At 48.4% G+C, this 24991-nt stretch overlaps 1 protein-coding gene across 7 annotated transcripts; it reads left to right on the top strand.

Annotated features, from left to right (window-relative positions):
• The first annotated feature begins 466 nt into the window (after positions 1-466).
• Positions 467-24639, top strand: CHST10 (carbohydrate sulfotransferase 10). 7 transcript variants are annotated; one of them, XM_032255463.1, is made up of 8 exons: positions 600-773; positions 3008-3073; positions 9662-9769; positions 10285-10416; positions 14298-14389; positions 18434-18668; positions 20953-21058; positions 22737-24639. In XM_032255463.1, exons 4-8 carry the CDS (start codon positions 10317-10319, stop codon positions 23272-23274), a joined length of 1071 nt encoding a protein of 356 aa, XP_032111354.1. In that variant the 5' UTR covers positions 600-773; positions 3008-3073; positions 9662-9769; positions 10285-10316; the 3' UTR covers positions 23275-24639. The 7 variants fall into 7 exon arrangements, with proteins under 7 accessions (XP_032111350.1, XP_032111354.1, XP_032111355.1 ...); XM_032255464.1 differs by having other exon boundaries at positions 9662-9783; XM_032255462.1 differs by having other exon boundaries at positions 9662-9792.
• Positions 24640-24991: the final 352 nt, after the last annotated feature.

The following is a 24991-nucleotide window of genomic DNA, read 5'->3' as shown; positions in this document are numbered from 1 at the left end:
TACATCCCCAAGACAGGCAGCCAAGGGGGTTCTTTAAAGAACAGAAGGTCCCGCTTTTATTAAGTAGGCTTATTAGAAAATGCTGGAAGTTACCTTTAATGTAAGCAAGTGGCCTTTTTCCAAGTTGAGGATTTAAAAAAATCACTTATCTATTTTTTGCATTTTTCCAAGGTGGTTTTTTTGTGTGTGTTGGGGGGGTTGTTGTTGTTTTGGTTTGCTTTTTGCCTTTTTCCAAGTTTGGGATTTCTTTTGTTCTCAAAAGCAAACCTGTTTCCTGGATGGAGGCCCGGAGAGACTTCTGGCCACACGTCTCGGTCAGAAAGACGGGTTTTGCAGCGGCAGGAGGAGAGGCGCGGGATCCGGGCCTGGGGTCCCCCAGCCGGGCCCCTCCCAACTTCCCGCGGCCCGCCGGAGCGCGCACGGCCAGGGACGGCGGCGGGGACGCGCGCGGGCAGGCGGCGCGGGCAGGTGGCGCGCACGGCCCGGCAGGCGCGCGGGGGCCGCGTGGGGCGGCGGCGGCCTGGCCCCCAGAGCCAGTCTCGCGCGCGGGCCGTCTTCTTTCCTCACGCCGCCGTCGCCGCCGCCGCCACCACATCCCGGGACCCGGCGGGCTGCGACGCGGAGGCCTCGGGGCAAGGCAGGGCGGCCCTCCCGTGCTCTCGGGACGTCGGGACCCGAGCACTTCGCCCACAGGCCCGGCAAGGCCTGAGCCGCGCTGCGCCCCTGGGCCAGGGGAGGAGCCTGGGGACCCGAACTGGCGCCGCTCCAGCAGGGTGAGCTCGGGGACGCGCAGGCGGGTGGATTTCAGCGCCCGGGCCCATGCCCTCGCCGCGGGGCGCGCAGAAACACCGGAGAACCGGGGGTTTTGTCCTGGCGAGCCACATCCCGGTGTGTTTTGGCGACTTGAAGACCTCCCCAGTTCGCGGGAGTAGCGCGAGGAGCCTTCCTCGCGTTAATTATGCAATAAGAAGGCGTCCTTGTGCGGGATGCTGTGAGACGAGGAAATATTGATACTTGGGCGAGCCTACAATTTACTTCTTTCATCCTTGGCTGAGAATTTGCGTTTGTAATTGGCGATGGAGAGAGGAAGAAAGGGTTCCGCTCGGGTCCAAGGAGCATGCAGAGGAGGGCAGGGCAGAAGGAGCATGTGCAGCCCCGGTGCGAGGGGAAGCAGGGGTGGGAATGCACGTTCCCTGCTGAGGGGCTCGGGGATGCCCTGAGCCTTTGATCTTCACTATTAGGAGGCCTGGTGAAGTTGGAGGTTGAGGCATGCAGTTCTGTACTTCTGGCTTGGAAGGTGAACCAGGTTTTCCAAAAACAGTCATTTTTGCTTTCCACGTCTGGGGCAGGAAAGGGCTGGGCAGTGAATGAAAAGCATTGCAGCCAGGTTCTGGTTAGCCCAGCAGCAGGACTGTCATAAAGGCGTTTTGTTTTTTAAAAATATTTATTTATTCATTCATTCATTCATTCATTCATGTCGTCTGAAAAGTAGAGTCTGGGGCTTTGGGCCATGGAGTTGGGTTATTTCATTGCTCAGTTTAAACTGCCAGAGTGAGAAATGTCTCAGACGCTGTTAAAATTAGGCAGCTCAGTTTAGCTCTGGCACCCTGATCACCAACCATCTCCTCCTTCACTCTTCAGTGACTGGGTTCAAAAGAAAAGACACAGAGAGAAGTGGTCTTTGCCCTTCCCTCCCCATTAGAATTAGAGTTTAGTCCATCTTGGCTCAGAATTGGAATTCTGAATTCAGAATTTTTCTTGACCCTGAAGAATACAATCTCAAAGAAATACCTGAGCGGAAAATGCATTCCTTTGTTGGAATGAAAATCGGAGTGCTTGGGAAACCGAGAAAGGAAAGGAAATAATTTGTAAATATCACAGGCAACTTGCAGTTATAGTCAGATCATTTTTCAATGTTTGAGGAGTTTATCCAATAAAAATGTGAGAGAGAGCCAGGAATAGAAACGGGAGAGAGGTGATTGCAGGACCTTAGAGATTGCAGAAACTCAGGAGTTCTTTTTTTTTTTTTCATACATGCCTGGAAAACCTGGATGTGAGGACCATCAAATGCCGTATATGATGTTTCTGACAATGATGGACCACATATGCAACAGTGGTCCGATAAGACTATACTACCTTATTTTTACTCTGCCTTGTCTAATTTTAGATACACAGATACTTACTGTTGTATTACAGATGCTTACAGTATTCGGTACAGTACCAGCAGTACAGGCTAGTATCGCAGGAGCAGTAGACTATTCCATATAGCCTAGGTGTGTATGAGGACACTCTGATGTTTGCAGAAGAACATCACCAAACGACACATTTCTCAGAAAGTATCCCTGTTGTTAAGTGATGAATGACTGTATGTAAAGCTTAATCTTTCTATCGACATAATGGGAAATTGCTTTTAATTTTAGCATTGAGCTCTTAAAAGGAAGCAGAGATAGACCGTGCTGCATGTGTCCCAGTCAGCTGGGGCGGTACTGTATGTTAACTGAGTTGTATGCTTATTTTGCTAGCTCTCCTAAATCCATGATCTCTTTAATTCCATGAATTTGGCTTGTTTCCAGTTATTTATGATATGATATTTGGCTAGAATTTCCCAGGTGCTGAAGGTGTAAGGAATACAAAATCCAGAGAACATTTTGCATTGGAAGAATTGATTATTTTATATAGGAATCTTTTACCTATTTCAAATATGTGAAACAGGCATAATTGGATTTGATTATTTTTGCTACAAAAAAATGATTCCTTTTTCACACTAAGTTACATGGAGGAGTCTTTTAAACAGCTAGTGATTTTGGTACATTTAGAATATTCATTCACCAAGAAATCCAAATATAACCTGTCTCTGTAGGAGACGCATTCTACCAAATATATTTGAATCATCAACGTGATTAACTATTTCTCAAGTATAAACCAAGTTGTGTTAAGTAAGTTGATCTTGTAATTTTCTTTTCTTTTTTTTTTTTTTTTTTTTTTTTTTTTTAGTTTTCTTATCCAGTGATGAGGAACCAAGAACCTCAGTTCGGGGAAACAGCAAGGAAATGTGAGCCCCAGGCCACAGAAGGTACGTGAAGGAGAATGTGAGCTCACCAGTTACTTGAGCATGCCATTCAGTATTGTTACTGCCTTTTTTCTTGCCTGTGCAGATTTTAAACTGTTGATTAGGTCTATGTAAATGTGTGCTTAGAAACGTTTCCTTAAATATGATAATAGGTGCATGCTCTGAGGCTGGAATTACATGAGTTAGTACCTGCTGAGAACTATGCATAGCACACAGTGAGCCCCATACCAGGTGTTTGCTGTGTATTATTATTATTATTGCTCATGAAAATCTGTCTTAAGTGCTGATATATTTCTCACTGGACAGTTAGGAATATGTTTTCATTCTCCTAAGGATGGTTAATCATTCCAAGGCAGTAAATCATAAGTATGACAACAGAGAAAACAAAGGAAATTTCTGAATGCAGATTGAGAGAAGCCTTTATGATGAATTTGAAAATCTCAGTGGCATGCAGAGAACTTTATAGACACTCTGCATTGTGAAGTTGTAATTTAGTGATTCTATTGGTAGGGTCATGCGTTGCAGTTCAGAACATGCTCAGGGTGACGGTGAAATGTCCCTGTTGCTGCAGCCCTGGTCTGTCTAGTTCCCATTTCTTCTATCGTTCTCCTGAAAGGTTACCGGTTCCTTGTACATTGCCAGGTTGTTTTCTGTGTGAAGCTTCTAGAGTCTGGGTGTGTTTTAAAAGTTGAGCCCTGGAGACGTGATCCCCGGTGTGTGTATGAAGTGGTGGTGTCAGTAAAGGGCCATAGACAGGCCTCCTTATCTGACCCACTCCTGTCCCAGCTTGCCCGCTCTGCGTGGGGAATACCGGCCTTCTTGCCACTTTTGGAATTCTGGGACCTAGACCGCAGTCTTTGCCCAGAGGTCTGCATGGCTTGCTCCCACACTGTGTCCTGCCTTTTCTCAACATCCTGCCCATGCCCTTGTTGATTAGCCACTGCACCTGTCACCTGGCTTGATCCTATACATTGATTACTTGATTTGTTTATGGCCCATGATTATCTGTTAAAAAGACGCACTGTGAGAGCAGGGAATGTGTGTTGCTGTCTCCCCAGGGCGTAGAACAGCCCCGGCTTGGAGGAGGACTTTGGTAAATATTGCTGAATGAAAGAACATCTGGAAAAAGGCTGGTTAAACAGTGAAGTGGGCTTATTTACCATGAGGCTTTTCAGAACCTTTAATAAGTGAATACGTGTATTAGAAGTGGGGCCTGGCAGGTGGGAGGCAAACTTGTCAGTAGTGTAAGAAAGGCGCTGTGCTTCTGGATGACAACTCAGACTTGGGGAAAAGCTGCTGGCAGGAATGGTATTGGCAGCTGAGCAAAATGAATTCACAAGTTTCCTTTTCAAAATGCAGGGGAGGAAGGATTTGCATCAAGAGATGGTAATAGTAGCATTTCCATTGTTAGTAATTACAAACATGTAAAATGTGTGCTGTTTTTCTTTTATTTTAGAAGTGGGGAAGGGGGAAGATTAGGGCTTCTTGTAGATTCTTCCTTCCCTGACCCTGCTTTCCCCATCAGGCCTTTAGTTCTTCAGCTGCCAATTTGGCCTTGTGGGTTGAATTGAGGAACCAAACCCTCTGGCTTAGTTTCAGATCCTGACATCTTGACTCGTGAAAATCCCATTGAATGACTGGAAGTAGGAAAGTTCTGAAGATGGATGTGCAGATTCCAGGGGTTAGGGAGGCTCTGTTCAGGGCCTGCGCCATGACTGGAGGGTGTGCGGGGATGGGGGGGTTGGTGGAGCTCGGGTTCACTCCCACCATTAGCTCAACAGGCACTTTGGGAGTTGGCTCCTTGAGCAAAGGGGAGTTAATTACAGAAAATATCAGGCTTTTTTTTTTTTTTTTTTTTTTTTTAGTGATGGTTCTGGGCAGTGGTGGGGGGTGTCTCCATGTTGGCCAGGCTGGTCTCGAACTTCTGACCTCAGGTAATCCGCCCACCTCGGCCTCCCAAAGTGCTGGGATTACAGGCATGAGCCACTATGCCCGGCCTACTAATGTCAGGCTTTTTAAAGGCCATTTGTCACCTGGCTATAGGGAGAGCAGCAGCCCCTGGCAGAGCCCTGAGGAAGTACTCTTCATGTCAGGCCCCAGTCCTCTTATAGACAGAAATAGTGAGCCTTGGCGGTGCCATCCTCAGACAGGAGGCAAACCCCATGCGAACTTCGGTATTCAAGGAAACAGTGCAGAAAATGGGGCAGTCTTAGAAGAGCTGGGGCAAAGTGAATTTGGAATGCCTCTCTTTAAAAAAAAAAGGGGGGGAGGCAGAGTTTTGTGTTGTTTTCCAAAGTCAGACAAAGCCTAATTTTACAGAGTCCAGTTACCCGTAGATGGGGGAGCTGGAAAGGAGAGGAAGCTGAAGGCAGTGATGGAAGGTCCTAGATTCTAATTAAACCTCTTAACTGTGTATTTGGAATGCTCGTAATTCAGAGCATCAATAGACTCTCGTTGATTAGATGCTTTTTTGCTGCCAATTTTCCTTCTTAAGATGGAAGGAGTTGGTGGGAGAATGGCATTTTTGCCAGAATGCCTAGAGTCTGCATTTTAACAAGATCCCCAGGGGGATTCATGTGGGCATTAAAATGTAAAAGGGCTGAGGTCCTGGACCAGCAGTTCTCACTCCCAGCTGCTCATTAGAGTCACGAACAGAGCTTTTAAAAAAATGCCTAGGTACCACCTCCAGATATTTGTGTTGTCTTGGCTGGGGTGTTCTTGGGGCCAGGGTGTCACTCAGTTTCTTCAAAGTTTCTCAGGTGTCCAGCCAGGGCTGTGATCCACTGCCCTGGACATAAAGCCAGACACCATCACGTAGATGTCTAGATTCAGAACCCATGTAATTGCGAAGCAAATGACACCACACTTAGCTGGGCACACCGCTCAAAACCCATCACACCAGGTAATGTGGATCCTTCTAGCTCATCTGCTGGCTTCTAGAGCCAGAGCCAGAGATGATGGGGTGTGGAGCACCTAGCTGGGGTTGCTTGTGCCTGATTAGAATTCTCCCTCCTCCATGAATGAAAATGACCTTGAGACCAGGCAGTTGTTGAGTGGACATTTGCTTTTTGCACCTTTGACTCTGCTGCCGAAGAAATTGTTTCAAAATTTAAATCAGGTCATGACATCACCACCTGTCTTCATGTAACACTCTCTTCAGGAGCTCCCATTGCTTGCAAGGAAAAGACCATAATTGCTCTGGATGGCCCCATATTGTCTGGCCTGCATCTGCCTCTGCCTGTGCCCTGGAACTCCAGCCACATGAGCCTGCCTTTAGTTACTCAGGGGCTGTTCCCTTGGCCTGGAACCCCGCCCTTCACCTTAGGTAACTGCTGGCCTGGGCTGCTCTGCCCAAGATACATCCCCTTTTTTCTTCTCCCCACAGCACCTTGTGCCTCTCACTTCATCAAGAACCTCTCCTCAGATAGATTCTTTCCTTCCTGTGGGCCTGTTAGACAACAAGCTCCGTAAGGACAAGATCTGTGTATGTGTTTGGTTAGGGATGCAGGGTCCTATCGTTGGCAGCTGTTTTACAGGATGAATGAATACACTGGATATGGATAATGAATAATGAGCTTGAAGTCATTATTTTTAGGTTATTTTGTCCTTAAATGTGTACGCACATACACACTACTCACATTTGAGCACTGTATTTTGTAAACTGTAGAGATATTGGACCTGGGGGAAGGAGGTGTTTTGAGAGAGGACCGGGCTGTAGTCTCACCGGTTCTGATTGGCTCATGTAGGGTGTGACTTGCAGAACAAGTGCCAGTTTTCTAAATTTTTAACTAGGCCGGGTGCGGTGGCTCACTCCAGTAATCCCAGCACTTTGGGAGGCCAAGGCAGGTGGATCACTTGAGGTCAGGAGTTCAAGACCAGCCTGGCCAACATGGTGAAACCCCATCTCTACTAAAAATACAAAACTTAGCTGGGCGTGGGGGCACATGTCTGTAATCCCACCCACTTGAGAGGTTGAGGCGGGAGAATTGCTTGAACCCAGGGTGCGGAGGTTGCAGTGAGCCAAGATCTCACCACTGTACTCCATCCAGCCTGGGTGACAGAGAGAGACCCTGCCTCAAAAAAAATGCTTATTGAAAATATTTTAAATATGAATTGTATAAAGTACAAAAAGACCTCTTTCCATCCTCTCATGATTTTATTTTATGTATTGCATATATGTATGTTTGTATGTGTGTGTAATCGTATATATTTTACACATACATGATTTTTATAACAAATGGGATGAAACATTCCATCCTGCAGCGTGTCTTTTTTGTTTACTGGTATATCTTGACACTTTGGATATGGATCTATGTAATTGGCCTGCCTTTCAGCATAGCGTTTTATTGAAAATGAAAATGTATTTTGGACTTTAGCATGATTTCCTAACCCCCCAGTCAATGTGTTTTAAATAGTAAGTGTATCCGAATGTATATACATGCTGTGGTTTATATCATTTTGTTTACAAGCAATACTGAAGTCCTTGTAGCATTTGGTTGTTTTGTAGTCTCAGTTAATGGATATTAAATATGGAACTGCTTGTGGAGATTAGAGAAATATTCTGAGGTTGAAAGGGGGCTTCATACTTGAAAAAGACTGGAGACCCTCGGAGAGGATTGGGCAGCCTGCCTCCTGAAGTAACTTCTATAAGGAAAGTTAGCTGTTGCTGGAATGAGAGTGTGTCTTGTTTTTTTCTCTCTTCTTGGGGCAGACCACACTGAGAAGGGTGTAGATTAAGCTGGAAAATCACAGAGAATGCCAAGGGTTTGGTCAGTTTATGATTACTGGGGGTCTGCAATAAGGCCAGGCAGGTACTGGTTTTTTGTCTGGTTTTTGTCTACATTTAATCCTCATGGGCACCCTGGGAGGAGGAGGGCCTTCTGTTAGAGATGGGACATTGAAGTTTAGAGAGGTTAAGTGACTTGCGGAGTCACAGAGCTAACGGGTGTGAGCAGGGATTTGAACCAAATCTGGGGCTCTTTACTTTGTGCTGCTCTGACAAGTAGTGGCAGAAGCCAGGAGACAGGACAGCTGGCTTCCAAGGAATTTGGCATGCCCCCTGCTGGGCGGTGGTGCTGATAAACCACAGTACGCTCCTATCGAGAACCAGCTAGGTCAGGAGACCCTCACCCAAGGGTGCTGAAGGTATTTGAGAGGCAGACACACAGATAGTACAACAGAGTGGATCTATCCAGAGGACCAGCACCCTGAGAGCCTGCAGGGCTGATAGCTCTCCAGACTGAAGGCCCTGAGCAGACGTTCATCCACGTATTTATTTGCTCTTAAACAAGTGATTCTCATTAATACACAGGTGGTTTATATTTACACATAACTCAAGATTCTACCAAGTAGGCAGCTATTACCTGCCTACCACTGATTACAAACTAAAAGATATCCTCCACAAAGGAGCCATGAGGGCAGGGAAAACTTAATGTTTCTCAACACACTCGGTTAAATCTGAAGTTCAGAAAACAACACATAGGTTTTGTTTTGTTTTTTTAGTATAAGTATATCCCATGCAATATTTAGGACATACTTTATACTAAAGATTAACTGAAATTAAACCTAACTGGGTATCCTGTATTTTTATTTGTCCAACCCGACTTGGGGAACCTAGGAAGCACACTAGGCCTAGTATGTGGGCACAAAATACCGCTTTTGGAGGGGAGTATAAGTATGTCTCATGTAATATTTGGGTTATACTAAAAAAGTTACATATTGTTTATCTTAAATTTAATCTTAACTTGGGGGATGTGCTGTATTTTTATTTGTCTAATCAGGCAACCCTATTGGTGACCCCAGGAAACACACTAAGTCTTTTTTTTTTTTTTTTTTTTTTTTTTTTTTTTTTTTTTTCACTGTTCAAGGTTTATTGGGGGTAATTTTAGTTGGTGTAACACTTGGATAGTTGGTTGCATTGTTTATATGTAGATCTTTTTACATTGCATGGTAATGTACACTACTGATATATATAGTTCACAAAATTAGATCCTTTGGAACAAGACATGCGATATTGGATCTATACACCGAATGCCAGGACGTGACTGACTGGGAAAAAATGTTGGACTAGGCATGTTCAGTGAAGGAGCCAGGAAGTTATATAACACACTAAGTCTTTTACATGGCACCTGAGGGTGGCTCAGGAGCCATTTGGAAAAGGCCCAGGTGGCTTGGCAGGTGGTGAGCTCCCCACTGCAGGCTATATTCAGGTGTGGCCGGGTAACCACATGGTGGGTGTGTCATGGAGGGTATTTGCATTTCAGATGCCTGGTTCCAGTGAGATTCTAGGATGTAAATGTTGAAACAAGGAGGAGAGTGATTTACCTGGGTCTTCATGGAGCTCAGATCTACACGGGGTTAGGAAATTATTTGCCATCAGCACCGTGTTGAGGGGACCACTTCTCCCTCCACGAAGAAGTAAAGGATGGCCTCAGTCAGCTGGTGGGAACCAGCTCAGCCCAGGGTCGGGTCTGTTCGTGAAGCGCTTTGGCTTGAAGAAGCACTGTGTTAAAGATGAAATGAAACACACATCCTTGTGTCACCTGCCAAGAACTGACAGTGACTTCCTGGTTCTTTCTGTGCTCCCTGCAGGAGAGTGTGGCTTCTGTGCCAGGCTGAGGACTGACGTGCCCCGTGTTGCTCCCAGGCTGTGATAGCATGAAAAACACCCCCCTCAGTGTTCTGCCCAGGCCCTTGCTGGTGAGTGGGCAGAGGTGAGAAGCGTGAGTGTTCATTCCTTTCCTTTTTTAGAGCTTCTCTAGGTGTGGCTACATCTTGTCAGCCAATCTAAATTTTAAACACAGCCAGCTCCTAATTGCCCCAGCATGGCTTCTGCCTCCTATGAATGACCCTCAGCTAAGGCCTAGTCCTTGGCAGGCTGTCGTGGGAGCTCATTGGGACCTTAGCCAGGCCCCAACAGGAGTCAGGGGGCAAATGTGTTCCGAGAACACAACAGAGGCGGTCTTCTCTCATTATCACATCTCTCCATTAGGGTGTTCTAAATGTGATTTTATTATTAAATCCATCATTTAATATCATTAATTAAATATGAAACGTTAAGTTAAATGCCAAGTCAGTCTATCTGTTATAGCAGTGGGAAAAACTGGAAATATTTGTGCTGATTCTTACTGACTGAACTCATCTGCTGTCTTCGTTCCTCTTTGTTGAGTTGATGTGTTTGTAAGCAGCAGGGGCATCTCGCTTGTGTTTTCCAGGAAGAGTCAGTGAATGGCTGCAGTGTGACAACATGCACCACCAGTGGCTTCTGTTGGCCGCATGCTTTTGGGTGATTTTCATGTTCATGGTGGCTAGCAAGTTCATCACGTTGACCTTTAAAGACCCGGATGGTAGGTATGCTTCGTGGTGGAATGAATTTTGGCTAATTCAAACCTTGCTGCAACACTTTTCCTAGGTACATGCACAGGTGACTTCTGTCACAGAGTCAAAGGACTTTCATGCCAGCAGGAACCTCGGAAGTCGTGGCCTCCAGCCCTTCATGTTACAGAGGTGTGAGGGGAGGTGGGGTGGGAGGGGCTGGAGGGTCTTTTCAAGCATCCCCTCTGGAGGAAGGAAGTTGCTCTTTGTGGCTGAGGCCTGGGTAGTGCCTGAGGAGCAAGGAGCAGGGCTGCCTCCCAGTAGCACAGCGGCCTTATGCCTTGCAGCACGGTGCCTCTCAGGCTCACAGTTTGGGAGTTCTCTCTGCCTCATGTCATCATGAGAGATACAGCCTTGACTGCTCGGCATGCCCATGTGGTGGCCACATGTTTGAAGGTCACCCTGTGTACAGTGGAGGGGGGTCATTTAAATGTATGTCTTCAGGTTGTCTTAGAGGGTTTCTTAGCTCTTCTTTACTGAACATAGGCATTCAGATGAGGATGGGTAAGAGCGCCAAATTGGGTCTCAGAACGCTGATTCTACTTTGTGCTGTTGTCTTTTGCTTATCTGCACCACAATGATTCTTCCACCAAATGGACACCCGGCCTGCCCTAGCACTGCCCATGATTGCCCTGAGCATGGTGAGATGCTCCGTGGTCTGTGGAGTGCTGTGTATGTGCAAGGAGGTGTGTGATTTGCCCTCCAGCCCCGAGGCCACTTCATTCAGTGGCCAGGCATGAGAAGGCCAGACACATGGAGTCATTGAAGTCCTCATATCCAGCCGTGGATTGGCCCAGCCCATCAGGCTGATGGGGAGATACTGGGGAACATGGTGGGCACAGCATCTTTACTTTGCACTATGCTTTGTGTGTCCTCCTGCCGATGGTAGCCTTGGGAAGGGGCAGTTAGAGATGCCTCTGTGCCAGCAGTTCTTCTGGAGGCTTCACTGACCTGTGCTATCTGTGTGACTGGGGAATGGGCCCCTGCTCCACCCCACAGAGCTCCCAGGCATGCCCCTGGCTGTGTCAAGGACTGCACAGTGCCCTATAACTCCTTCCCCATCCTCTCTCTGGCTCACCCTATCTGGAGAGGGACAGCAAGATTAGGAGGAAGGTCTGCAGGGAAAAGAGGGACACCCTGAAATTAGTCCACCTGGTGGTTCTCCCTGTGACAGTTGTTGGGCCCTGATTGGCGGTCATCACATGTCCCATCTCATCCTCCAGGAGCCCTTGAGAGAAACCTGTGAGGTCTGCACAGCCTCAGGAATGGTATTACACCTGCAAGTATCTGGGCAGGTGTCAGCATGACAGCTCACACCCGGGACTCAGGGTTCGGTCAGCAGAGAAAGGGTCGATTCTTGAAGGGTTGTTGGAATGTGAGACAATGATTTCAGTTTGACAGTTTGAACATTTCCATGGCAGCTTCAGCACAGTGACATGCCACTGAGAGTTCCCTCCTAAAGCCCTAGAGCCGTGGTTCTCATCCCCGCAGCACTTCAGAATCACCTGTGGGACTTTGCAAACCTGCTGCTGCTTGAGACTCAGAGAAGGAGAATCCTTGGGCGTGGGGACAAATTGAGAAGCGCAGGTGTAGATCCTAGCTGGAGAATTGAAGAGAAACAGCTGCTGAGAGTAAGAAATAGGTGTTACTTGGCATTCTCCTAAATGTCATCTCCCGGTACAGAAGGCAGTCAAAAGGCAGGGCATGAGATTAAATTGTTTATGGCTTATTTTTCTTAAAAAAGGAGTATATGTAATACATTTTAGCAGACTTCCATCAATAATAGTTAAATAAAATGTGTGCCTTTGTGTTTTACTATTATCTAGCACAGTGGCCTCTAAAGAACACCTTGTTTCCCAGCAGCATCTGATAAATGAGGTCCCATTCTCCTTTGATATATCAAGTTTCGTGCTGAGTGTTTTCAGTGTAGACACTGATCTGGAAGCTAAGCAGAGGTGGGCCTGGTTAGAAAAAAAGCAAAGCATAGGCATGGAACAGGGTTTTGTGAAGAGGAGAAAAGGAATAGTAGGGAGCGTTAGAAGATAAAATCTATGAAGAAAGACGAAGGGCTTTTGGATTTTACACCAGCAGAGGAGCTCTGCAGCTGTCCTTAATACTGCCTGCCAGATCCTTCCAGCTGGCTGCCTTAAGGCGAGTGGAAGGGGGCGCTTCCCCTGCCCTGTGAGATGTGGTGTGGTGTGTGGGTGCTGGGTCACTGAGATGGGATCGCTGCCCCGACCCAAAGGCGGGGGTGCTGGTGGTGAGGATGCTGTTGACCACAGGGTATGCAGTGAACTCAGCAAGAATCCTCTGTCATGGGCCCTCTGCAGTTGGGGTGGCCACCACAGCACTACCCAGCCTGCTTCAGTCACGTGGGATGCTATCTAATTGTCCCAAAGTACCTGGTTAGAATCCTGAAGGTGGATGTCCGCCGGCTGAGTTCTCGATGCAGGACGCAAGCTGACACGCAGGTGTCTTGCCAGTGCACGAGGGAGCCGGGCTCAAGCATCAAGAGCAGTAACACTCAGAGCCCGCCCCTGCAGAGGCACCCCGGGCTGGGGTGGTGCGGGCGTCTCGCCTGGAGCCTTCCCCTCCAGCACTGTGCTTTAGAGAGTGTGTCCCAGAGCCTGGATCTTGGGCAGCACAGGAAACCCAAAGGGGTTTGTAAGCTCGTGGCCATAAAAGATTTCTCCCATGTTGGAGTTTATTTCACACACATTCATGGTGTTTTTGATTATGAACTAGAAGCCCATTGTGAAGTGTCACAAGGAGGAAATATCAGACGCAATAGTGTCCTCAGTGGGGAGTTCCATTTCCTGGGAATGGCTTGGAGAAGGCTTGGCATCAGCACTCCTAGCTGCTCTTTTCAGCTCTGTCCTCTGGGAAATGCGGCCGGCCTCAGAACTTTCCCGGTTTCTCCTGCCACTGGAGCCCCTAGGAAGAGCATGGTTGTCTTGAGTTGCTGCTTAAAGCAACATTTACTTTTTTTGGTGTTACAGTTTCTGTTCAGCTCAGCAGTGGAGCCAGTGATATTTCTGACAATGATTTATCCTCAGTTAACAAATTTCAGTGTCCTGTTGAACTAGGATCAGGTGTTGTAACTAGACTTTCTCATGGGAAATCAGTCCCCCTCAGCCATGGGAATGTGATGGAATCATAAGGTGAGACTCAAAATGACACCTTGTGGACCTGGTTTGTGTTTGTAGGTGCTGGTTTTTCCTCTCTCCTGGCTGACTTCCTCATCCCATCTGCTTTCCGTGGCAGCCCATCAACTCGGTTCTGAGCTGCTTGAGGGCAGAGCCTGTGATATAAAGGTCTCTGCAGCCTTGACCATCTTTGCATGTGTTTATTTGCCATCTGTGGATCCGCTCCAGTGAAATGTCTGGGTGTGTCTTACCTGTTTTCTAGTTGGGTTGGTTGGCTTTTTAATTGTTGAGTTTTGAGGGTGTTCTTTACAAATGTTAGGTACGAGTCCTTGGTCAGATAGTTTTTCCCTGCCTAGAGCTTGTCTTTTCCTCCTTTTCAAATGGGCTTTCACAGTGCAGATTTTCTTCGTGACTGTTTTTTGAAAAGATCTGTGGTTTTATGTTTCACATTCAGGTCTGTGATCCACTCAGTTCCTTGTTGAATAAGGTGTGAGGTTTGGATCGAGGTTCGTTCTGTGTGTGGATGTCCAGGTGCTCTAGCACCTTTTGTTGGACAGACCGCCCTCCTCCGTTGAATGGCTTTTGTGGCTTTGTCAAGAGGCATTCAGGTGTCTTTGAGAGCTTCTATTTCTGGGGGCCTCTGTCTGTCCCTTCCAGCTGTGTGCCTTTTCCTTTTAAAGAAGACATTTAACCTCTCTGTCTTCCAGTGTACAGTGCCAAACAGGAGTTTCTGTTCCTAACAACCATGCCGGAAGTGGGGAAGTTGCCAGAAGAGAAGCACATTCCTGAGGAACTGAAGGTAGGCACAGCCAGGTCCTTGTCCCCTCGGACACGGCACCCCTGTCGCGGAGAGCTGGCCTTCCCCTCCGAGCTCTTCTTTGTGGCTGGTTCCACTTGTCATCACGTCCGCGTTACAGCCATTCCTTGTGTTACTTCGCCATGTTTAGTTCACTTTGTTAATTTCCATTTGAGGAAGGCACAGGTCATATCTATTTTTGTGCTCCTCACAGCTCTGTGCATCAGGGCTCCTCTGTCACTATTGGTTGTGCCACGTTCCTGACCAGCTGAACAGGAGCCTCACCTGGGGAGCCGAGGGTATTGGGCAGGGTCAGGAGGAAACTGGGAGTGGGAGAAGACATCTCATTCAGCCCTGGGGTTTTAGAATGAAAGGGGGCCCTGGACAGCAGAGCAACTAATTCAGCCTCCAAATTGTATGGATGAGAGAACTGAGCCTAGGAAAAAGGCAGATCCTCTGTGGTCCCATGGGGTTCCTGGCAGAGCTCAAGGCTGCTGACTTCCACCCAGCCCTCACCTGCCTTGGCATTCTGGCTCCGTGGCTTTCTCTGCAGACTTCTTGTGTGAAGTTTCTAGTCATTCCCCAGCTGGAATGACCGGTGCACTCTGGAAGGCCTGTCACTTCCTAAGCCCCATTCTGGATCTGGAGGGTTGAAGTTGCAGTTGTGCCAAAAGGAATGAAATGGGTACAGCAAGCCCTAAAAATATTTGTAAGCCCAGAATCAAGCCGTAGAGATGGGGACAGCTCCTATCCATGGTTCACAGTGTAAGGACGATAAATTAGAACTTAGTAAGCATAGAAAGCATACACCAGTCAGAGTAGAATGCCGCTGGAGGTTACGTCTCGTAGGACATTGATGGAATGGAGGTCAAGTCTGCAGAACTCTGAGACAGCCTAGATGTTTTGCTTTTAGGTTGAGGCAACCCAGGGTAAGAAAAGAATTTGGACGGGCTACAGAAACGAGACCAAAAAACTATGGAAAATAGGAGAGTGGCTTTAATAGGATGGATTAAATAGGAAATCAAAGTTAGATGGATAAAAACAAAGGTAGGGTAAGCCTTTGGCAAAGTGTCACAACAAGGTTCCCATGAGAATTCCACACCCTGTGAGGAAGAGGGTGGTCATCCTGGTGCTCTCTCTCCCCGTCTTCAGGTGGAGGGCACTTCCGGAGAGATTGCCAGCCTGCAGGAGTCATTGCAGATAAAAAGACTGCACCTGAATGTGCTGTACAGTTTGCAGAGTACTTTACTGGGTTTCAATCTCACTGGTCTTCCGAGCCACCCTCTGGGGGGTGTGTGTGTGTGTGTGTGTGTGTGTTTTATTTATTTATTTTGAGACAGGGTCTCCCTCTGTCACCAGGCTCTAGTGCAGTGGCACAATTTTGGCTCACTGCAACCTCTGCCTCCCAGTTTCAAGTGATTCTCATGCCTTAGCCTCCCAAGCAGCTGGGATTACAGGTGCATGCCACCATGCCCAGCTAATTTTTAGTATTTTTTAGTAGAGATGGGGTTTCCCCATGTTGGCCGGCATGGTCTCAATCCCCAGCTTAGGTGTATTTTTATTCTCAGTTTGCATTTGGGAAATATAAGGCTCAAGGAACTGTGCTCACTGGATCAGTATCCCCTGGATAGCGAGTAGTGGGCCTGGGCTTTGAACTCAGTGCCCTCTGTGCCCTTCTCTTTCCCACCTGGCCCATTCATATTCATGAGACTCAGATGCGAGGTGAGGGTAGTGGGGGATGTCAGAGGGGATGTCAGCACTCCTTGAGGCCACGTGTCCTTAGGTGACACTAAAACTCAGCGTGTGTTTTCTCACAAGAAAAGTGATTTATCAACATGATCAGGTTCTGTAGCTCACCTTTAAAAGTTTATTTTGTGCATGAGGTAGCTGAATGTTTGGCTGGAAAATAGAAAATAATATCTATCTTTAAATCGGTTTTGTATATTTGCAAAGGGAAAAAAGAAAATGCTAGTTCAGAGACACAATTGAACAAGAAATCTTTTTTTTTTGGCTGGGCATGGTGGCTCATGCCTGTAATCCCAGCACTTTGGTAGGCTAAAGCATTAAAATCGATTGAGCCCAGGAGTTCGAGACCAGCCTGGGCAATATACCGAGACCTCATCTCTACAAAACATACAAAAATTAGCTGGTTATGGTGGTGTGTGCCTGTAATCCCAGCTACTTGGGAGGCTGAGATGGGAGAATCACTTGAGCCTAGGAGTTGGAGGTTATAGTGAGCCATGATCGTGCAACTGCACTCCACCCTGGGTGGCAGAACGAGACCTCATCTCTTAGAAGAAGATTTTTTTTCTTCGTCTTTAATGCTTTGCTTAAAAGCAGTATCTAAAAGTGCAGTTTTCTCTGCATTTTCTAAAGGAAATTTGCTGGGAGGTGCTCTCCCCTGACATGCTGCTCTTGAGTGCTATCCATGATCGGGGTTCGGTTTGGAACAGAGGGAGGAGAAGGCAGACTCTTTTGGGATAAGTGAGCAAAAGGTGGGATGGATGAGGAAATGAGGTCAAATGAGATCCATTCTTGTAAGAGCGAGGAGAGTGCCTGGCATGGCTGCTGGTTTTCCGTGGTGGGTGGAGAGCCCAGGAAGCGGGCAGCCGCTGATGCCCCATAGGGAGGAACAGAGGCCATTCTGCGAAGGGGCCTCTCTCACTTCCTCAGTGTCTTCATCTCAGAAAGCAGGCAGTCAGGAACCCCAGGACATTCTTCCCGCCACCAGGGAATCCCAGGAAATTCACTTAAACACACGAGGTTGAAAGCATCCTAGCCAGAGGTCATGAGTGTAAGCAAGTGTATTTACAGTAGATCCCCGAAGAAAGAGCTGGGTGGGGGGATGCCGAGGGGGGAAACTTTGTCATCCTGATAGTTCCAGGGTCCTGGTTCTAGTGTGTTCTAGAAGGCTTACGTCCTTCCCATTTTGTAACTGACACAGTCCCCTGGGACGACAGGTTTTTAAACTACCCTATAAATGGATTTCCTGGCAAGCCTAGTGCTTTTTAAAAGATTTAACAAGGACATTTGGGTCCATTCAATACAATTATTTGGAAGGATCATCTGCTTTCAAATCTTGGGAAGTTCTGTGTGGCTGTAAGAAATAGATGTAGCAGCGGAAGCCTTTAATCACAATGCTAAGAAACAGGGCCACAGCTAGAGGGGGGCTAATGGAATGGGGTTGGGGGAAACAGCCCTGCTATTCTGGAATGCCCTCAGGATGCCCCCGGGGAACAAGTAGGTGTGAGCAGCAAGGGGATTTTAACTCACCAAGGACAGGGGGTCCCTGAACAACTTCTGTGTGTGCTGGTTCATCTCCGTCTGCCCCTCCAACCCACGTACACACAAGGCCTCGCACGTTACAGATATTCTCTTAGGTTCTAAAGTGGCCCTGTGAAGAATCGACCAGCATGTAGAATTTGAGCTTTTTCATCTTTTTTTCCCCCTATCCAGAGGACTCCAAACTTCTTGTTTTTGTTTTTAATTTTTTTTTTTTCCCCAAGACAGAGTCTTGCTCTTTTGCCCAGGCTGGAGTACAGTGGTACAATCTTGACTCACTGCAGTCTCCACCTCCCAGGTTCAGGTGATTCTCCTGCCTCAGCCTCCCCAGTAGCTGGTATTACAGGCATGCACCACCACACCCAGCTATTTTTTGTATTTTTAGTAGAGACAGGGTGTTACTATGTTGGCCAGGCTGGTCTCGAACTCCTGACCTCATGATACCCTGACTTTGGCCTCCCAAAGTACTGGGGTTACAGACATGAGCCACTGCGCCTGGCCTTATTTTGTTTTTTAAAGTCAAACATTTCTCCAAAGACGTCCGAGGAACCAAGCTTGCATTCATTTTTGTTGCCCACCCCGCCGATCAGGCTGGTGGAGAAGCCCAGAGGGAGGCCTCTGGAGGGGGCTGGGGGCAGTGGATGTCACCTGTAGAAAGGGAAGGAAAAGAGGAAGGAAGGGATAGGCCAGCAGGAGTGGCTGTGCTTGACTCAGTCCTGCCTTCTTTAATGGTCCTGGGCCTCTTCTGCTCCATGTCACTTGCAGCCAACTGGGAAGGCGCTTCCAGACAGCCGGCCCATTCAGCCCCTGGTCTACATGGAACGCCTGGAACTCATCAGAAACGTCTGCAGGGATGAGGCCCTAAAGAATCTCTCGCATACTCCTGTCTCCAAGTTTGTCCTGGACCGAATATTTGTCTGTGACAAGCACAAGATTCTTTTCTGCCAGACTCCGAAAGTGGGCAACACCCAGTGGAAGAAAGTGCTGATCGTTCTAAACGGTGCGTGCGGGGCCGCTGAATGTCCGTCTGGGAAGGGTCTCGATGGCCGGCGCTGTGGAGGCTGGGGAGGACGGTAGGGAGGAGTCACAGGAGGGCTGGTTTCTCCTGAAAGGACTGGTGGCCCTCCAGACAAGCCTGCTTTTGTTGTTTCCTGTTAGTGTTGTGCCTTCTAAGTTAGTGGGGCTCTTTTAGACACCGATTCTTTTCAAAGGGACATAGCCACAGTCTAGCTCTCCTCACCTGTGACAGCAGATCCCCACTTCAGGCGCCTTGTCCACCCCTAGGACCTCCCCACTTCTTCTCTTCAGGTTCCCTGTGTCAGTGGTTATAGTCACCCACTCTGTCCCACGTCCGCCAGGGCCCCACCCTCACTGAGCCACCAGGAAGCCTCACTGTCGCCCCCTCTGCAGTGAGAAGGGCCCACACCATAGAGCCTGGGAGGGGAGCCCCATCCCGGAGCCCAGTGCCTCTTTACCGGCAGTCCAAGCATTCTGTGCCAGTGGGCAGGAAGAAATTGTACCCCATTTCACACTAAGCGTCTGTGTTCAGAGGATTGAGTCAGCTTGCTTCAGGAAAGCTGAATGTTTGCTAGGGAGCAAATGAGATCATCGCAAAGTGACCTCATACACTGCAGTTTTGATTACTGACTACTCTTTTTAGACATGTTTATTTATTTAAATTCCAATTAGTCTGAACCAATCCTGATAATTATGGGTTCTGCCTATGAAATTTAGCTTCAGACAGGAGATAGTTACAGTCAACAGCAGTGGGATTCCTGGATCAGGAATCAGATTTTGGGGTACCATGGGTGGGTGGCCCTGGGGCTCCATGCCCTGCCTACCACTCCTGATGCTGCCCGCAGAGTCGGAGGTCCCTGCTGGCCACTCTTTGGCCTTCACATGGGTTGACTGGGAGAGACAATAGCGGCACCTCATCTTGTGGTTGTCACATATAATTAATGTGCTTTCCTGGTAATTGGATAGCATATTGGGTTTTCAGAAGCAGAATGAGGCTGCAAATCAAATTGAAAACAAGGAATATACAAAAGGCTGACAAATCAGCCACCACAGTGTGACGCAGCATTCTTTAAGAAGTAAACACCCACTTACGAGGACAGTATAGAAATGGGAGTGGGCTTGCTGGGTCATGTAATACAGAAGCGGGTTGTCCTCGTGGCTGTTTCGGTCATCACTAGTACACCTGGACAGGGACAGGTATGTGAGTATGTCCATATGTGAACCCACAGAGCTGGTTCTGTCGCCGTTCCCTTGAGAGCAGTGCTCCCCCCGCACCTAGTTTACAGACATCCATAGCACGTAGCACAGAGTTCTGGACTGGGCCTTAAATACTCAGGGGAGGAAGGAGTAAAACAGACAAGGCTGTGTCCACTGCTCAGACGGCCCAGGAAGATTCTTCCCTGCCTGGACTCCAATCTTAACCCTACAGTATTAACACAAAGATGGATGTTAAGGCTTGCAGAGGCTTGGAGAAAACCTCCTCAGCATACTGACAGTGTATTTCCATTTGTCTGCATTGAGAAAAGAATGAAAACACTTGCTCAGCCAACCATCCCTAGGATGGCCCCTGCCCAAGTTCCATTCAGCAGCCTGGACCCAGCGCTGGTCCCTGATGACACACCCTGGCTGCTAGCACTGCCCTGCCTTCTCAGCACGCCTTGTCCTCTTTTGACTCCGTCTTAGATGTATCACAGCTTAGCCAGAATTTTCCAGCATCAAATGGTCTTTGCTCCGTGCCAGCCTGGGATGCTGAAAGGGTACCTGAGAGCCACTGTGGGCTGAGGGGCATGAGGTGCTGGGCAAGCTCAGCCTGTCCATGGGATGGGGCTGTGAAGCTGCTGCAGGCATCTCAGCACGATGTTCCAAAGTCCTGCTTCTCTGGCATTTTCCCCCAGTCTCAGAGTAGAGTGAGTGTTGCTGGTGTTAGGAATTCTGTTTGCATTCAGCGATCTTCCTCTAATGGTAGATTTAGCCCAGTTAGGTCCATTGCCAGGGGTAGGCACTGCCAACATTTCTACTCCTGCTCCCTCCTGCTTCCTCCCAGAAATCATCAGTTTCCTCCGGTTGGCTTATGGATTCCCAGAAGCTTTTCTTCACTCTCTCTTCCTGCTGGCAGAAGCAGTTGAAATTTAAAGACCTAAACTTGGATATTGGGGGTGGGCTTGTTGCACACTCCAGGGAAGCATGGGGGCCAAGGTAAGGACATGCCCTTCTCTAAGGGGTGCACCAGAGCAGCCAACATGCCTTTCCTTCTGTTTACATCCCAGGAGCCTTTCCTTCCATTGAGGAGATCCCTGAAAATGTGGTGCATGACCACGAGAAGAACGGCCTGCCTCGGCTCTCTTCCTTCAGTGATGCAGAAATTCAGAAGCGGTGAGAACAGCTTCCTCAAAGGGAAGGGGGGAGTTTTTGTAAACCTGAGAAGAAATTTGGGAAAAACCCCAGGCTCAGTTCTGTACTTGCCAGATTGATCTCAGGACCACACAGGGCTATGGGTTTGCATCGGTGAGTGGCAGCTGAGCAGCTACACCCCGCATTTGGTGACTCTGAACTCCCAGTCACTTCTGAGAATTTCCAGCCTTACGGTCACACAGTCCACTAACATGAAGGATATGTAATTTTATTAATAGAAATGAGCAGCCAACTTTGTTCTGCTTTCCTAAAGCTTTATAGACGGCTTGCTGAATATGATCTTTTCTTCTTAGGAAAAAGATTTGGATTGCAGTGACCTGAGTATTTCGTTCTCCCAGAGGCATTGTGCCCCCTGCCATGGGGGCTGCACCTGGAGTGATGGTGTGGGCTGTACCCAGCATGGGCAGGGCAGAGAGACACAACCCCTGATCACAGCGAGGGTGGAGTCCAGGCTGGGCATGGTGGCTCATGCCTGTAATACCAGCACTTTGGGAGGCAGAGGCGGGTGGATCATTTGAGGTCAGGAGTTCAAGACCAGTGTAACCGACATGGTAAAACCCTGTCTCTATTTTTAAAAAGACAACAGAATTAGCTGGGCATGGTGGCGCACACCTGTAGTCCCAGGTACTCGGGAGGCTGAGGCAGGAGAATCACTTAAATCCGGGCGGCAGAGGTTACAGTGAGCCAAGATCTTGCCAATGCACTCTAGCCTGGGCAGAAAAAAAAAGGATGGAGTCCTTAGCTAATAAATGAGAAAGTTCTTGAGTAGTAGTTCTCAGGTGGCCCGGGAGAGCAAGGCTGAAAAGGAGTAAGGATGAGAAGCAGCAGCTGATGTCAGGTCACCAGCTGGAGTTTGCCTCCTGGCTCTGCAGCCACCTGCCTTGCATGACACCTACCTGCCTTACATGGCACCTGCCTACCTTTATGACACTTACCATAGATGTTCCTGGTGAAGACTGTCCTGCTGTCACCCTGAGCACTCGTGGGGCTTTTGTGAGACTCAGAGAGTGAAGATGCGCAAAGCACAGAAAGCAGTTTCTGGCCTGTCGTAAGCAGGCCGTGCTCCGTGATGTCACTGTTGTCATCGTCTTCGTCCTTGTCACTCCTGCCGCCCCGCTCCCCAGGACCATGATCTGCTGCTGCCCGCTGGCAGCTCCCCTAGACCTGCTCCTGCCCACTGGAGCGTGAAGCCTGGCACTCCATTATCTCTTGCCCCTCTTCCCCTGGCAAATTTAAATTGAATTTTTAAAAATATGCCCTTAACGTAACTTTTTTTCCTGACGCATTCATAGCTCCTGCCCTTATGATTTCCTGCCCAGGAGCAAAATTTGTAAACGTTCTTGAAGTTTTGAATCATTCAAGTAAAACAGAACATAGATTAAATGAGAACTGTGGCCTTGGACAGGTAAGGTTTTCCAAGCCTCCATTTCCTCACCTGCAAAGTGGGCTAATAGGATTCATCCTCAGGATCTTGAAGTAGATTAAGTAAGAGACACGTGGAATGCGTTCCCAGCAGGCGCGGCCCGTGAGGGGTCCATACACAGTGCTGCGCTCCTGTCACTCCTCCCTCTCCCGCCATCTCTCTCTGCTGTGACCTCCCGTGGCGGCAGGTTAACCTCTTGTTCATTTTTTTCCTCAGATTGAAAACATACTTCAAGTTTTTTATTGTAAGAGATCCCTTCGAAAGGCTCATTTCTGCATTTAAGGATAAATTTGTTCACAATCCTCGGTTTGAGCCTTGGTACAGGCATGAGATTGCCCCTGGCATCATCAGAAAATACAGGAGGAACCGAACAGAGACCCGAGGGATCCAATTTGAAGATTTTGTGCGCTACCTGGGCGATCCGAACCACAGATGGCTAGACCTTCAGTTTGGGGACCACATCATTCACTGGGTGACGTATGTAGAGCTCTGCGCTCCCTGTGAGATAATGTACAGTGTGATTGGACACCATGAGACCCTGGAGGATGATGCTCCATACATCTTAAAAGAAGCCGGCATTGACCACCTGGTGTCATACCCGACCATTCCTCCAGGCATTACCGTGTATAACAGAACCAAGGTGGAACACTATTTCCTGGGCATCAGCAAACGAGACATCCGACGCCTATATGCACGTTTCGAAGGGGACTTTAAGCTCTTTGGGTACCAGAAACCAGATTTTTTGCTAAACTAATGCATAAGACCTATGCAGATATCTTTGTTAGTCCTAGGGCTAACCAGGTGGAGATCTGAGCCCAGAAATGACCCTTCCTCCACCACATCCCTCCTTTTAGGATGCCTGAGGTCTCCCATGTGCCTGTGAGTGCCTCAGCATATGACACAAGACCCCGACTGTTAGGACTTAGTTTGGATGTAAGATGCTCTGAGAACCTGCCCCCACCCCTGCCATCGTCGTTAGGATGTCGCTGGCCTTTGCGCACCTCAGAGGGTAGAAAAGTTTGAGAGCCCAGCAGGGAGGAAGCATTACACAGGCTTAGGAGCCATTTCCCTCAGGTGACAAGAAAGGGGATGCCCCCGAGGCTCTCCTGGCCAGTCGGGGTTGGCCTCACCTGTCACTGGTGGGTCACAGGAACAGCACCCAGCACTCTGAGGAGGGACAGAGAAGCAAGGAGACTGCCAAAATCAGAGACTCGTGCAGCATCAGATCTGAGGCGTAAAACGACACCTCTGGCCTTCGTTTTGGTGCTGCTGTGATTGTAGAGGCAAAGCATTCTTTCTGTGACTGTTTTGTTCTTGTGGACACTCATCGATGGCCAGAGGGTGGTGTGGTGTCCAGGGGTCCATCTCTTCAGAATCCATAACCCGTGTAATGCTCGTCCATACTTCTGAACCTGTCTGCCAGGCGCCCACTTCATTTGGCACAAGAAATACGATTTTAAAAAGTGAATTGAGGGGAGGCTTTTTCTACCTGAGAAGGGGATGTCTTTGGGGGCCTTACAAGGGACATGGCCCAGGAATGGGAGGGCTGGTTAGGCTTGGAGCTCAGGCTACTTTAGATTCGGGCACATCAGTTCTGACTTGCCTTGCCTGGGTGGTCAGCAGTGAGCCTCCAGCTGTCTCCTCCAGGGAGCTCTCCCTTTGGAGCTGAAGACTAGCAGGGGCAACTTGCCAGCATCACAGAATTCAGTGTAGTTTACACATATCGATTCTTTTCATCTCAGCAAAATGGGCACCACCAGAGCCATTCTGATCATGCCACCATCCTGGACCGTGTGACTGGAAGGTGGGTGACCAAGTTCACCAGCAATAAAACCTGGGGCCCAGGTAGCCTCCAGCAGCGCCGATTCCTGGCAACGACGTAGGCCCTGGTGCAGGGAGAGCCACAGCGACTGTTTCAGATGCCATCCACAGCGAGGGCCACTGAGACCCGGGACAGTTTCCTGTGGTGTGTGCCAGCCCGAGCCTGTACAGTGCTCCTGAGCCCAGGGTGGAGGAGGGAGCCAGGCTTTGCTTCAAGGCAACCTCCACCTTCCTTTTCTCAGAATGGTTTCCTGAATGTGTCAATGTGAAAGTCAAATAAAATTTATGTGCCAAACCTAACATGAGTTGCGGTTCTGGGAAGGGTGCCTGTGGCCACGCCCATCCCAGGCAGGTGGGGTAGGCAGGTGCGTGCACAGCTGCTCAGGGCAGGCGGACCCCAGGAGGCCCAGCCTTCAGCCACATGGATGCACAGTGCCGAGGACGTCAACGCTGGGTTATTTTTCTGTAACATTTAGCAGTCCTGTTAAAATTTCAGACCAGATGAGCTGATTTGATTACCTCTTTGCTGTTTGAAATCTAACTGGATGTGTATATGAATGAAAGGCCTTAAAGCTAGTCCTAATTAAAATAGTGTTTTCTCTCAGAAACAAACAGTTGGCCGCTGAGGTGGTTCTTCCTCCCCTTTGGCA

The sequence above is a fragment of the Sapajus apella genome, unplaced genomic scaffold (genome assembly GCF_009761245.1).
Source record: "Sapajus apella isolate SASKATOON/1434 unplaced genomic scaffold, GSC_monkey_1.0 scaffold89, whole genome shotgun sequence".
NCBI lineage: Eukaryota > Metazoa > Chordata > Mammalia > Primates > Cebidae > Sapajus > Sapajus apella.
The sequence above is the reverse complement of the archived record's forward strand: the minus strand, read 5'-3'. Positions and strand labels throughout refer to the sequence as shown.